A 15,446-nucleotide genomic window follows, 5' to 3' on the forward strand; every position below is an offset into this window, starting at 1 on the left:
ACTGTGTAGTGTAGGCTCTCCTGCAAATCGTATCCCAATGACCCAAAAAGATCACGAAATATCTGTCCCCTGATTTCATCACCCCCCCTATTTTTACACTTTTCCTTAATTCCTATCCATTTCACACTCTTTCTCTTCTCTTCCTCTTTTGTCACATGTTCTATATATACCCATATATCTCTGTCCTTTACTTGCCGTGTCTTGTTTGTGTTTCAGTTGAAGATCATTAAACACACACACTGTGTGTTTGTGTTTGTGTTTGTGCTTCTTCCTAGTTTTTGTTGTGTTTGTGTTTGTGTTTGTGTCATGGATTCATCATCATCATCAAAAATGGTTGGTTTGAAGGAGGAAGAAGAGAAGCCACATGTGTTAGTTGTGGATGATAGTTTGATTGATCGTAAAATCATGGAGAAGCTTTTTACCAACTCTGCATGTAAAGGTATTGTTTTTTAATTGCTGTTTTTCAGTATTTAAATTTTTAATATGTACATGGGATCAGATCCGAGTCTTGTGCATTTAAATAATGTTTTTTTTTTATTTTTTATTATATACTAAGTTTACACGTTACATTGTATTTGGTCTGTTTGTGTACTTATTAAAAAACTATAGTTTACATGTTGTGTTACTGGAATGTTGATTTCCAAAGTGGAAGACTTCATTTTTTTATTCGATTTTTTAGTCTTTAGAATTAAAAATCTTATAAAATAGAAAAATACTATTTGCCACTGTCATAAATACATCCTTAATTTTACCACCAACTTTGGTATTTTAATATATAATAAAATCAACTGTAATATGCAATCAATTTAAAATAGAGAATTAATTATCATCAATTATTTTTTAATCTTCTTATAAGTAATCAATTTTTGTACCTCCACTCATAGGCTCATAGCTAAGAATGAAGTATCTTTTTTTTTTCAAATTGAATTTTAATAATTTCGCATTTTTGCAGTTGTCCGATACTAATCTCAACTCAGAAAATATTGTCACATGTCCAACCTTTCACACTAATTGTTTTCGTTGAAACTTCGTTTTTAACACTTAACGTTCGTTATTTTTTTTTTACAAATTTCAAACTAATATTTTATAGCTTTTGATTGGACTGAGGATACAAGTTGATTGATGTAAAGCTTACATCGAAACAATGTTCCAAACGGCTTGATTTTTGTTAATTGGAAGTTTAAACGCTCGAATATAAGCACTGTCTCGTTGTTTGGAGCACCGTTTCGAGGTAAGTTTTACATCGATTGACTCGTGTCCTCATTCCGATCAAAAGCGATAAAACATCAATTTGAAATTTAGAAAAAACTTAACAGCGTTAAGTTTTTTTTAACGGAGACCAATGAAAATAATTTGTGTGAAAGTTGAGACCGGTGACAACTACTTTTTGATGTGGGATTATTATCGATCAACTGTAAAAAATATAGGGATTATTATCGGTCTCAACTGTAAAAGTTGAGACCGGTGACCACTATCTTTTTACAATATTTTAGAATATATTATGTGTACCAATTCCATTAACTATTTTTCTCTCTTCTTATTTGTTCTATTGAGATAGGATATATATACTGAAAAAACATTAAACAATAATATTTTTAAAGTTAATTAGTTTTATATACATAAAAGTGAGAAAGTGAAAGGAAATAGCCGGCATTACCACCCAACTTCTTCTCGTCGTCCCTCCCCATAAAACGTTCTTCAGACGTTCACATGTACCTCTCATGCAACCGCTAGGCCCATATATGATGCACCCACCTCATGTTTCTCACGTTCTTTTGGTGTTAACATGCCAATTTCACACTTCAAATAAATTAATACACATTTTTAAAGCTACTTTGATCTATTGATAACACCTTTAAATAGAAAACCGCAAGAAGTAAATAACGTTTTGTTAGAAGAGAGAAAAAACGTGATGTAGACGGCGCTATATGTATCAAAGTTAAAGCAAAAGATAAAGATACTTTTCACTTGAAATTGGTACATCAATTAAACTAATAGACGTGTCTTAATAAAATAACTAAACTTAGTAATCGTTTGTTTTTATTATTAATATGGAACGGCACTTTATCTATTACCAACCACCCATATAGACCTAACCACGTGTTTTTATCCTTACCATAACTATATTACTTCCTTTTAACTATTAGAACATAATTAAATAAAAAGAACTATTTTTGGGATACAATATTTGTATCTTTGCATATCTTTGCAATCTTTTATTGTCAAGTGGAAAATCAAAAAATGTGTCAAGTCCGTCACAATCACAAAATGACCAATTATGTGTGGCAATTGTGACCCATAGCCTTAGATTAGATCCGGATCTATGTGGATTTTTAATATAAAGTTGACTATTCCTTTCACCCTACGCTACCCCCTTAGGTCTCTTTTTTTTTCCTTCTAGAAACCATACGCTTCGACACAGCTCGTTTTGGTCCGAACTTGTTATGATCATTATTTGACTTGACCCGACCGTTTTGTCTGCCCTATACCAATCTAATTCAAATGACGACGTATTACTTTACTAATTTAATGCAATTTAATGTTTAGGGTAGTCTGCAATATATCATCTGTGTATTACCACCTCTACTGTGTTACTTATACTAAACAAGTGCACACACTTGAACATTGTGAAAACATTTTGTGTTTGTGACAGTGACTACAGCTGAAAACGGGCAAAACGCGTTGGAGCTTTTAGGTCAAGGGAAAGACAAAAACGCCAAACAAGTAAGTTATATGTTTTTTTCGCCATGAGAATTCGTAAGGGAAAACTCATTGGCCCCACGAATAACTACGATTTTTCAGAACTTAACTGAAATTTATGTTTGGTGAAAGCAGGTCCCGAAGATTAACTTAGTTGTCACGGATTACTGTATGCCGGGAATGACAGGATATGAGCTCCTCAAAAAGGTTAAGGTAATGCGATGCAATGTGGTCTCTTTTACTTAAAAAGGTTAAATCACAACAACATACTAATCCCAGATCATTTGCAACAGGAATCAAGTGACATTAAGGAGATCCCTGTGATTGTCGTCTCGTCTGAGAATGTCCCCACTCGAATTGAAAAGTAATCACTCGTCGAACAAAACAATGTAGTTTTGAGAAATAAGTATTTAATAATGATGTCGTTAATGTTTCTCTTTTGAACTATGTTGGTGTGTAGGTGTTTGAAAGAAGGAGCTCAAGAGTTCATCCTGAAACCGCTCAAACAGTCTGATGTTAAGAAGCTGAGGTGTCAAATGCAGTTTGCACAGCCAATGAAGGGAAGGCTTTGCATGGGGAGATAAGTGATGTTAATCAGGATGCTAATGTGTGTTACGGACACACCTATTGCTTTATTTATTTTAATCAGTTTCTAGCAGTATGTAATTGGAATTGGAACATCTGATAGATTGCATTTTATGAATTCTATTTGAAGAAAAGTTTTGTTTGGTTCAAATTGTGTGTGAAGTTTTATACCTGTTTCGTAGTGCTGACTGCTGATCACATAAGTTGAAGAACAAATCTTCCAAGCATCATCACTTGGCAAGATCTATCTTGTCCTTCACATTTTAGCTCATTTTGGCTCATGGGTGATGTTTTTGTACTCTTTACACATCTGGAAACATCAATACATAACCATTTTAGATCATTTTAAAACATTTTTAAAAAAGGCAATTCTTATTAAATTTGAAATTACTGATTTACCCTTTTGAGGCATCATACTCAACCACCTTCTGAGGCATCTCTACAGAGGAAGATCCGCCTTCTGAACGTAAAGGAGAGAGTGCTGCGTTTGGACCCGGGGTCATTTCTGGAGTTTTAACGTTTGACTCCTCAGAATAACCGTGGTTGTTTTCTGACTCTAAGGTGTTAGTGGGCCCCGCGTTTTCTGAAGATGAGTTATTTCCGTGATGAAGTGTGCTACTGATAGCTGGTACAGTTACTGATTTAGTCTCTCCGGTGCTAACACACTCTTTTTCTTCCTTTAAAAAACTATCAAATGATTCACGACGTCCACTTTTGACATTAATGCTTTCGTCTGAAAAAAGATTGCCACTGAAGGCATCATGTTCTGATGATTTCTCATCAGCATGAAACTTCAGGTTGAAATCAGAATCAAACGGGCTGAAAGGAGAGCCCGTTTTGGTTTCAGATGTGTACACTGAAGCATAACGCGGTTTTGAATTCTCAAGATTGCATTGCTCTTCAAATAACCAATCTTCTCCCGGAGTTGAAAAATCTGGCATCTTGTTATGCGTTCTTGAGTAGATGCCACTTTCCTTTCGCCACAACTCCTCAGTAAATGCATTCTTTTTTTTACTGAAATTATTTACCGGGCTTCTGAAATCAGCTTTATGTGTTCTTAGTTTCTGTCTTTCGGTAAATTTAAACGGTGGGTTTTTGGTTTCTTCACGCCATACTACAATGAAAAATGTAAAGATATTAAGACGAAACATAATTACATATATATATATATACACATTAAATACATAATAAGATAACTAGTATACAGTAGCTTCAAATTTGCCACCTGAATGGGACAAGCATGAATCTTCGCTGTACAAAAGTAGGTATGAAAATTGTGTTAAAAGATCATTCAAATGAAATAAGATGAAAAGCACTTGAAAAATATTATATATTGAATATGAACCTCACAAAGCTTAAACAGTCTCTCGTGTCTTGTGTTGTAAAGGAAGGCCAGGCTGAATGATCAGTCATCTCCGTGAAATCAGAGTTTCTATTTCTAGTTGGGTAACTGTCATTGTTGATGTTTGTTAAATATTTAATATTATATCATATATGAACTCGAATGAGGTGGCGTACCGTGACATAAAATCATCTTCATGCTCTGTTTGGTGCTTATACGAAGAAGATAATCCTGGTTAACAAAAAGATAGTAAAAGTGGTGCACTGACTAGTCCTAGAATATGTTAAGAAACGGTTTCTCATTATTATTGTCGCCACTATTATTTACATTCTTTCTAAGATGAATCCGGGGACAATTTATCCTTTTTCAGAAATAGTCGGCTTTAAAGTTATTTTATTACTATTCAAAATAAGAATAACTAAAATATATTAGATAATTCATTTTTGAGGTCTGGATTATATTATAAAATATTAAGTATCACCTATATGTCCATCACTTAACATGCATCATTTAACAGCGTCAATGTTAAGAATTATATGCATTGTTTGTGTTATTATGTCAACATTTTATGCACTCATGACTACAAAATCTACGAAATCTGAACAATAGTTCGAGTTGAGTTATAATTTCAGCACTCATGGCTAATACATGGGCTCCTGAGTTTGTGGGTTGGTGTGTCAGTGGGAGGGGTGGGGTACCTGAAACATTGAAGCAGTCCGCTGCTTTCGCACTAGCTCTGCAGATATGACTCACAAGTTAAAAATTATGTTGGCATAAAAGTAAGAGAGAATGAATAAGAATTGAAAAATATTAATTAAAGACATACCTTCTTTTTTGCATATGAATGCCTTCAAACGAGAAATCTGGTCTATCATAGTTCCTGTTTCTCATATGATTCATCATACTGGAATCCAAATCACATGACCAGTTCTTCCAAGATAAGACACAATTATCATCAACAAAATTATGATCTAAGAAGCTTGGATTTTCTGAAAGAAAAAAAACAGAGAATTGAATAATAAAACATGCCTTGATACATGTTAAATCATGTTACTTAGAATTCTGAATACTTAAAGCAATAGAAAATAACTGAAGAATTAGTACCATCCTGTTTAAATGCATCATGCTCCACCCTGCTATCATAAAATTCATCAGTTCTTAAAAAGGCATCTGCATCATGCAGCAAGCAATCTTGTCTACAAAATGTATTATGCTTCCTATTACGACGTGATTCTTCTAAAAACGGAGGGAACTCTAAAGAACTTGCATTGCTTGGTACATCAACACCAAAATCCATATCATCCTGCATCGGTAACAGAAGTTACAGTGAGCCCACAGTATGGACATGTAAATAACTATATGAAAAGAAGAAACAAGTAAATGTTTTAGACCAGTTAATCCTCACTCAAATTGAGTTCCATTATAATTATCATGTCACAATGAGGGGATGTTATTGTGATTGCTTACTTAAACAGCTCATCTGTTTGTGTTTTTTAAAAGCACTTGCGCATTGTTGAGTGTTCAAATGAAAATGATCTGCTTATTGTAGAGTGAAATCCGAAGTTTAAGATTGATTATTTCAGATGATTATGCTTTGGGGATCAAAAATTACAAGTTTGCCCTTAGGGTGAAATAAGCTGTTTCAGTGATTATCTGTTTCTGCTTATAAGCATAAAGCCATAAACATAAACTGGTTTGATAAGCATCCCATACATCCCCTGAAAAGAAAGAATAATAAGACTGATTTCAAGGCGGGAATTAATAATTATAAAGAACCTTGTACCAGTTCATCAAATGTGACCTCCAGGCTGTGATTAAGTTTCTTGTAAGAGTGAGATCCCATGAAAACTTTGGATGGCGCAGGCCTTCCATAGGATAAGTTTCTGTGACAAAAAATGTGAAGTGCGTAATAGATCTTGACAATAATTTACACTTGTAACAAGATAATTATAAGAAATAATTTAAGAAAATGATAATAGTAAATATAGTTAATGATTAGACAAACAAGAAAACTCACTACAAAGTGAACTTTTCATAAAATGGAAGTATAAACATTAAAGCTTGTTTAATCATTCATATCGATATGTAGACAGTACTAGTAGTCTATAAGAGCTTAAAATTTGCCGAATCCTACTTATAGATAATTAGTTATTCATTATGTTCCAGTAGTAACAAAAGTGAATATGTGGAGTAACATAAATGGCCTAAGGAGCCTCACTGGTAGCTTTACAAGTCATCAAATTAGTCAAGACATATAGATTTGAAAAAGAAAAAAAAACACTACATTTAACCAATTAATGAATTTACTGAATTACAGAAAACTTTTGGTAATAAAACTTGGAATTTTGAAGGGCTTTTGTCATGTTGACTATCTGAAAGGCAAGCAGCTACTTTGATAACAGTTGGAAGAAAATTATGAAATGCATGCTTATTTCTCAGTTTTTTTAATTTTAAAGCCGAAAATCATTTAATAAATAAGATTCTAAGCTCAATTTACCTTGTAGGAAGTTGTGGTGAATGAACTGGAGTTTCCATTTCCACTTTTCCAAGACCTGATGGGAAAAAGAATACAACAGATACATGAGTGCCAAAACAATTGCAACCATCACAAAAGTATGAGTAAGTGATTTAGTAGAATTGATAGGAGCAAGTTGTTAATATATCTGGAAACTATAACTGAAACAGAAATACAGAATAAAAGGTGAATTAATTATAAATCTTCAGATCCATGATCCATTATGTACCTTCAACTGCAAATGAAACATGTTTCTCATGTACTAAATTTCCTCTTGAGCTGTTATCTTGTTCATCATCATCGAGCATATCAACGACAGACAACTCTGGGAGAAAAACAAAGAAATGCAGAGCTCAATTAATTGGATGCAATTAACTAATAGTCTAATATAATAGCTACAAACTACAGAAAGCACTGTGAATTAAAAGATAAAATGGTTAATAATAGTTTAGATAATCCATTTAGCTTATCGTAAGTAATTAAAACAAATATCTATAACTATTAACAATGGTCCTCAAACATTCAAAACCATTGTCTGTAACTACTCACTGTGTTCAGTGGTCATCTTTGTTGGATCTTTAGCAATGTTCCTTCTTGAAGCATCAGGATGACTACTAGAAAATAAACAAATTGTAAATCTGTGAGCATTAAAACATCGGATCTATACGAGGGCAAAACGGGCCTTTATTAAAATTGAGCAGTAAACAACATACTATGAGCACATGATAGCGTATTGCAAACCATGTGCATTTAGTAAATTATCATGAATATAGTACTTGAAAATTGAACAAGGATTGAGATCGCGTGTGGTCAAGTGGAGTAATAAACATGCATGCAAAGATCCACTTACTCCTGTGGATATACTTTCCCCTCCGAGTGATTAGATGCAATTCCTGATTCAATCAAGAATTCAAGAAGAATAACCCACCCAACAATAAGGTAAAGTGAGAGTGGAGAAGAGTGCAGATATGCATACCTGTTTCCCTTATTTCAACATATTCAGATGGGCAGAGGTTTTTGGTTTCCATTTGACTTGTTTTTGTACAATGCACAGTTTGATAGTTTGGTGCCGTATGCTCACCACTTGAACCTCCCCTTCCTTGTACATGCATAAGTTTATAAACAGTATCATTTGAAGATAATGGAGTATCAAATAACACATGCTTAAATCAGAACATCTATGCAGCTAAACTTAAGAATACAGTGTTGTAGTTAGCGCATGAATTTGTTGAAAAAACAAAAGAAACTTTCCACCTCTTCTCCTTTTTGTCTTCACTTAGCATTGTCTAGTTTATTTTCAAACATTTGCTATTGTTTAGCAAGCATCTTGCTCATTATCTTTGATGGTATAAGTTACTCAAAATATCAAGGAGGTCAAATTAACAAATAATATTCACCAAGTTGCAGCTTTGAGTGGAGTATGACATGAAACAGGAGATTCAAAAGGTACTGAAAACAATAAAAAGAACACAAAAGTAGCAAGAAAGCTTCTAACATAGGCATAAAAGTACCTTCTGGGACTCCGGAGGTGCTATTCTGGCCATTTTTTGTCAAGTTTAGCAGACTGAAAACATCAAGGGATCTATTATTTTCATAACCTTGCGCGTATTGAACCTTTTTGTCAGTATAGCCCTCTGAACCACTTGTATTATGCTCTTGCTGTTGCTGCTGTCGTTTTCTTTGTTCAAAGTATTGTTTTTGCCTGGTAGGATAAAGTTAAGAACCAACTAGTGCCAAAGATGAATTACTTCACAATTAACTAGCCCGCAAGCTCTCTTTTGAGGGCATCCAACTCATAACAGAACCAAATGAAAGGCATAACGTACCTATTTTGTGTTGACTTGCTTGACTGAGAATTCCCTCATTTAAGCACAGCCGAAGCATTTCAGGACAGAAAAAAAAAAGATTAGTTGCAACCCACAGAAATGAAACAAGCTTACATGAACAATTACAATATCAGAAGCATACTGCATCAACTTTAACAATATTTAAATTATCTATTATTTACATGAACTATATAATTAGCAATTTTGCAGTATGTTAAAGGGTTGAAGCTCTTGAAACAGACATCAGTCCCAGCTAGGTGTTTGCCATACTAACTATTTTTGGCAGTGATATATACACACACGCATATAGTAATGTATATTCTTCTTTTTGCAGCCACAAGATCAAGCTTACTACAATTATCAAGCAAAAAAAATTGATCCATGTTGAACCACAAGGTACAGTTGCAAATTGGTTTACAAACAAAAAGCTGTCAAAACTACAATAGAAAGTGATGTGTTGGCCAACACTTACAGTTGTGACTTTCCGCCTTGATCCTCCCATCCATTGTAGCATTGTTCAATGTACAGATGAAGTCTTATGCCAATAAACGCATCTAAAACAACAAAAACGCAAGAAAAACAAAAGCCAGGTTAACCGTATCATACACAAGGAGCTGCATTAAAATGATAAAACGTATTGATTTTTCAGACTTGCGATGATTACCTTATGTTACTCTATCCAAAATCCTTCTATAGTTAGAACTGAAAACAAACCCTAGCAGCTGAAAATGTACAGAATCCTGTAACCAAAATTCGACTCTCAGCATTTATCCGTCATCTTAAAAGGCAAAATATCTGAGAATTTGTTTTCATTAACTAAGCATCGACAACTAATCAACTCAAAAGCAATAAGAATTGAAGATATAAATCCGGTGACGAATGCTTCAGCAACAGATAATGATATTTACACACATTAATCAAATGCACAAATAACTGTAAACAACTAAAACCTAAAATAGGAATCACACCTAAACCTGATGCACATATCAGCTTTCAAAATCAATTACAAAACATTAGCTAGATGTGTGAAACTACAATTGAAGATCAATTGGATGAATGCTTACAAAATCAATTACACGCGTCAGCTTAAACCTAAATGTGTGTATTATACGATCGAAGATTCATATAATGACCTAATAATCAACAGTGTTGTTAATTTGATGGAACTACATATATTGAGATCGTTAACGGAGAGATTATTATTACCTAGAGTGAATTAAAACTTCGATCGATCGATTAGGTTACAGAGATGTGCAGAACGACGAGTGTGCAGAGTTTTGGTGGCAAATTTGAATTGTTTATAATATAAAAAAGCGATGTGAGGGATCCGTTTTGCCTCAGTGAACGTTTTCGTTCACAAACAAGAAAAATATTGTTTGTTTAGTTAACTGAACGAGCATATACTGAGATTGCGTTTATTCATTTGTGTTATTGAACGTCTGATAATGTGTTCATTTATAATAGTTTATGTTCGTTTGTTTGTGTTCGTCAGTTAAATGTTATTTTATATTTTTATAATATATATTTCTTTTGGTAATAACCAATCTAACATTTAGATTTTATAATTTTATTGTTTATGTTTAGTTCGGTCAACCAACAATAAATCTAACTTGTGTTTCGTTGACATTATCATAATAAAATTGTCGATTGGGGGTGATAATGTTTAATGGTTATTATCATCTCAATTGCTTAACTTTATATATAACTAAGGTTCATCATCATCGTACTCAGTATATCCCACCAATAGCAATGCTATGGTAGGGTCTGAGGAGGGTAAGATGTAGACCCCCGGCTCGATAGTAGTTTTGAATCAAGCCTTGGACATAAGACACATAATACTCAATCATCGGGACACCGGCTGATTGGTGCATGTGCCCTTGTCTTTCGGCTATCAACGCCACCACATGATGCCTGATTAACCTTCCGCCACTTTTAACGTTATTTTCACGTGATTAGTAAAATAACGTCAAAATTAGTGCAATTTTACTTTTGCCCACCCAAGGGTTATATAACTAAGGTTATTATGTATAATATTTTGGATTAAGAATGCTATTTTTTTTCGTTAAATAGTAAGCGTTCACGTGCGTTCGTGAGTTTGTTCTTATTCCTTAATGAACGAATACGAACAAGATCTTTTGTTTGGTTAGCGTTCGTGAACAAGTTTAGCGTTAAACGAATAAACATGAACAATGTTTCGTTCGGTTCGATTTAGTTAAGTCCGGTTCTTTTAAAGCCCTGCTAAAGCCCATTTTGAGATTTTAGGTTCAGCTGGAAACTATCTTGCAGAGCAAATTACCCGTTTATAATGATTTGGTATGGTATAGGGTAATTGGGTATGTATATTACGAGAAATCTGGTCAGATATAAATTAATCCAATGCACATCTTAGATGAGTCAAAGTTTTAAAAACTAATCACACACCCACTGTGTACCCATATGCTCATCCTAAATGTTTTAAACATGTCGGGTTAACGTTCGTTTGTCATCCTAAGTTGTAACGAACAAAATTTATGTTAGCTTCAATAACAAACCAGATGAAATGATTTATCACATGAACACGACCAATATATCTCTCCTTACCAAGTCTACATGTATTAACATATCATAAAGAAAGAGTTGCTATTTGTTCTTTCTTTGATGTGTCGTTAGACTCACCGGAAACAAGTCAAAACACATCATATTTCTTTGAAAACGGAACTCATCACTTTTTCTCTAAAACAATTAGTAGGATATTTATAAATACGTTGGAGCTAAATATTGATTATTGTGTGTCGCTTTTGGTAATAGACGAAGTGATTATTGTGTGTCGTTTTTGGTAATAGACGAAGTTTCTTGTTATGGCACGGTATTAAGTTCATTATTTCCAAAAAAAATTCCTTTGAAGAGGGTCGTGTGCTCTGATCATAACCATTCAATATTTCAACCGCTTTGCTTTCATCTTGTTTATGAAGAGCAACAACAATCGACTGAACATGATTTAGTAGATGTTCACATAATTAACAAGGCACATTAACCCAATACTTTCTTCCTGTCTCGTCCCTTTGATCAAAATGATAATCATATCCTCTCCGTAGGATCCGATAAAAGTTAATATGAAAAGGGAAATTTGCCAAAATGTCATGTTAATGGGGAGAGTTGTCCGCGTAAATAAAAGTTTATATAAATGTTCCCTATAAACACGTCTTTGACGACATGTTTGGTTTCAGCGCGTCTTTCACGACATGTTTGGCCTCGGCGTGTCTTTCACGACCTGTTTGCCCACCAAGCACGTCTTTCATGACCTGTTAGCCTCCAACGCGTCTTTGACGGCATGTCTGGCCTCTTTTTTTTTTAATAATCATTATTATATTTAATTTTACTCATATTTGGTTTCTAAATACTTTTTAATGTCTAAAGTTTTATAAATTTCAAAATATACCATTGAGACGTGTTAATTTTTATCTATGTGTTAGCATAAACTTTACTTAAAACCGAGCTTGGTCAAATTTTATTAAACATTTATTGAACATTTCGATATAAATTTGATACGGCTTGGTTTGCAATAAAATTAATGACAACATGTAAATAAAAATGAACACATCTCAACGGCATATTTAAAATTATATATAACTTTATACATTAAAAGTTATAAAAAAATAAAAATTAATAAAATCAGTTATAATAATGTAATATTAAAAAAAATAAAAACTAAAGAAGCGAAACATATCGTGAAAGAGCGTTGAAGGCCAACAAGTCGTGAAAGACGTGTTTTGTGGCTAAACAGATCGTGAAAGACGCGTTGGGGGCAAACAAGTCGTGAAAGACACGCTGAGGACAAACATGTCATGAAAGACGTGTTGAAACCAAACATGTCGTCAAAGACGCGTTTATATAGGACATTTTTGAAACATTTATTTGCGAGGACACAAATGAAATCTCACTTCACTAATAGAAGATTTTGAGCTCCCAAGAATTATAAATCAACTAAATTAGGCTTCGAGTATCATTTCAAAAGCCTTTCCATAGTACATGGTGCCATAGTGGACAGCAACTGAATCAATAAGAAATAGTATTTTAAAAATAGAAAACAATCAACTTGTTTGGTCTAATAGCAATTAAAAATCGGTTTGACAAACCAAACAACTAAAAAAATCTTTTGGGATTTTGAACTAATCAAATTGTTGAAACAAATTAATAACAATGAAATAGCAATTAACTATTCTTATGGCTATATCAATGGACTAATCAAACAATAATAAATATTAAACTGAACTAATCAAACAAGAATTAAATATTCGAAGTAAACTTGCATATGCAATAGCATGCTATCAAACAACATTTCTTTTTAACGGCTGCGTATTTGAAATCAGTGGCATGTCTCTTCATAGCCCATGTATGTATCCAGGAAACCGACTAGCTCGTAAAACCCTCTGACTTGCGTTCCATGAGAAATTCGCTAGCAACAAGATTTAAACCTCATACAAATACACAATTCAACTATATAGGATATAAGTTAATACAAGAACACAACTTTAAAAGCTCATTAATACACGTATATTGGCGGTCTTATACACATATGAATGTCTCGATCCAATCCTAACTCTCACAATTCATTATTCATCGGTACAATTGAGATGTATTAGACCGTATATATTTATGTTTGTATTATATCTGTTAGTATTCATTTAATAGTTAGAGAATCCTCGTGTATAGGCAATTGATTTGTGAATAAGTGTATTGATAGTTCTTTCAAGATTGCAATGTTATGGTCATGATCATAGTAACTAGAATGTGAAGGCCTACCTCGATAACGGGAAGAAAGGACCGGTTATTGTATCAACGGTTATATAGAGATAATATTTTAAAAAAAGTTGTATGTATGTTATGTGAATTTCATACAATCCAATTTCAAACCAAGAGCGTTGTGGAGGATGCATGGCTTTGCCTTGCTGTAAATCCAGACCTGCAATAGGTGTCCGAGTGTGGGTCCCACTCACATCACACTCATACACATGTAGTATTATTTTATTTTAATTTATTATAATGAAGGTTTTGTTTTGTAGCATATATGTGTACCTTTTAAGAAAGTTTGAAATCTGATTTGAAGGTTTGTAGACGTTTTGCAATCTCACTCTTCCCCCTATTAGTTGATACTTAAGGAAGTTTTGTTCATTGCGTCCTAAAATTTGCACTTTAATTCCTTGAAATGATTTTTAATTATCGCAATTGAAAGACTTATCATCTTTATAGGATTGAATCTTAGCACAAATCCAAGATGTACACATGTAAGTAAAGAGCTACATGCTATATATATAAATTTTTTTAATTATACAAATATGAAATATGAAAGTAAAAATATGAAAGTAGTTGAAGCGGATTAAAAAAAATAAAATAAAAATTGAAGCGGATTCAACTATTCAAGTGAACAATCAACTTCATAAAGAACATTACATGCATATATTTTCTATTAGTAAAACTTAAATAGTTAGTGCATACAAACTTTAAAACCTATTGAGCTTAGGAGTAAAATCACCCAAACTTGACAAAGTATAGAGTTAGGTATAGAGTTGCATCACCATTGACCAACAAATTAAAGTGATAATATCTTCACGTAATTTTCTTAATTAGCACACTAAGCTCCACTAATTTGTTTCATTAAAATTAACTAAATAAATTCAAATACTTTATCAGTAATTAATTAAAAACATGTACAAATAATTAAAACTAAAAACAAAGTAAAGTAAAATAAAATAACAAACGGTCGGAGATGTTCAAGTTTTGTAAGTTAGCAATGTGTGCCACGATATCTGTCTAAAGCGTTTTGCTTGATTTCGCAACTCCGAAATGGTGTCATCGGGTCTAACCTATTGAGCTCTCATTTATTTGACTCGTTTAAGTTAAAAAAATATGTGAGTATGCGTCTCACCAAACCTGGATAGTCCTTAAACGTGGTATAACATATCATTTGTTTGTGAAACTTTTTCATCATCAAACAATAATTTCGGATGGTCATGGGTCTCACCAAACCTGAATAGTCTTTAAACGAATTATAACATCTCATTTAGTTGTAAAATATTTCATCATCAAACAATAATTTTCACGGGTAATGGGTCTAACCAAACCCGGATAGCCCTTAAACGGGTATAACAACTCTTTTATGTATGAAATCTTTTAATAATCAAACTCAATTTTAGTTTCTCACCCCTATATATTCTCTGTCGCTGGTCTATTCTCTCTATCATCGTTAACTTTCGATTACCACCCACCATCGTTACCTACATCAACCACCCCTTCTTTCTTGGATTTCTCCTGAATCACCGAACGTACATCGGTTAATCGGCAACCGGTTCAGATCTGGTCGCCACTTACCTCCTCTTTTCTTTATGAAACCTTATATGGGTTAACCTGTTTTCCATCTTCATCACTCATATCACCACCGCCATGCCAACCTTGATTTTAGGCCTAGAACAGTTGTTACCGGTGACATATTCTTCTCATA

At 33.4% G+C, this 15,446-nt stretch overlaps 2 protein-coding genes across 2 annotated transcripts; one reads left to right on the plus strand and one right to left on the minus strand.

The window, feature by feature from the left end:
* The first annotated feature begins 293 nt into the window (after positions 1-293).
* LOC143609535 (two-component response regulator ARR17-like) lies at positions 294-3,698 on the plus strand. Its single transcript, XM_077084265.1, has 5 exons — positions 294-439; positions 2,654-2,724; positions 2,836-2,913; positions 2,994-3,064; positions 3,161-3,698. Exons 1-5 carry the CDS (start codon positions 307-309, stop codon positions 3,282-3,284), a joined length of 477 nt encoding a protein of 158 aa, XP_076940380.1. The 5' UTR covers positions 294-306; the 3' UTR covers positions 3,285-3,698.
* Positions 3,481-4,619, minus strand: LOC143609537 (uncharacterized). The gene is made up of 2 exons (XM_077084268.1): positions 3,685-4,619; positions 3,481-3,595 (listed from the first exon to the last, which is right to left on the minus strand). The coding sequence occupies exons 1-2, from the start codon at positions 4,434-4,436 to the stop codon at positions 3,481-3,483; spliced, it is 867 nt and encodes a 288-aa protein (XP_076940383.1). The 5' UTR covers positions 4,437-4,619.
* Between the last annotated feature and the right edge of the window lie 10,827 nt (positions 4,620-15,446).

This window comes from Bidens hawaiensis, unplaced genomic scaffold, assembly GCF_021521415.1.
Source record: "Bidens hawaiensis isolate Kalapana, Puna unplaced genomic scaffold, B.hawaiensis_p1.1 tig00001297_1, whole genome shotgun sequence".
In the NCBI taxonomy this organism is placed as follows: Eukaryota; Viridiplantae; Streptophyta; class Magnoliopsida; order Asterales; family Asteraceae; genus Bidens; species Bidens hawaiensis.

Excerpts from the sequence above, each read along its gene's own strand:
- LOC143609535 (XM_077084265.1), top strand. The coding sequence starts at position 307 with ATGGATTCATCATCATCATCAAAAATGGTTGGTTTGAAGGAGGAAGAA. Across the intron at positions 440-2,653 it reads TACCAACTCTGCATGTAAAG|TGACTACAGCTGAAAACGGG; the intron begins GTATTGTTTTTT and ends TGTTTGTGACAG. Across the intron at positions 2,725-2,835 it reads AAGACAAAAACGCCAAACAA|GTCCCGAAGATTAACTTAGT; the intron begins GTAAGTTATATG and ends TGGTGAAAGCAG.
- LOC143609537 (XM_077084268.1), bottom strand. The coding sequence starts at position 4,436 with ATGTTTCGTCTTAATATCTTTACATTTTTCATTGTAGTATGGCGTGAA. Across the intron at positions 3,596-3,684 it reads GAGTATGATGCCTCAAAAGG|ATGTGTAAAGAGTACAAAAA; the intron begins GTAAATCAGTAA and ends TGATGTTTCCAG.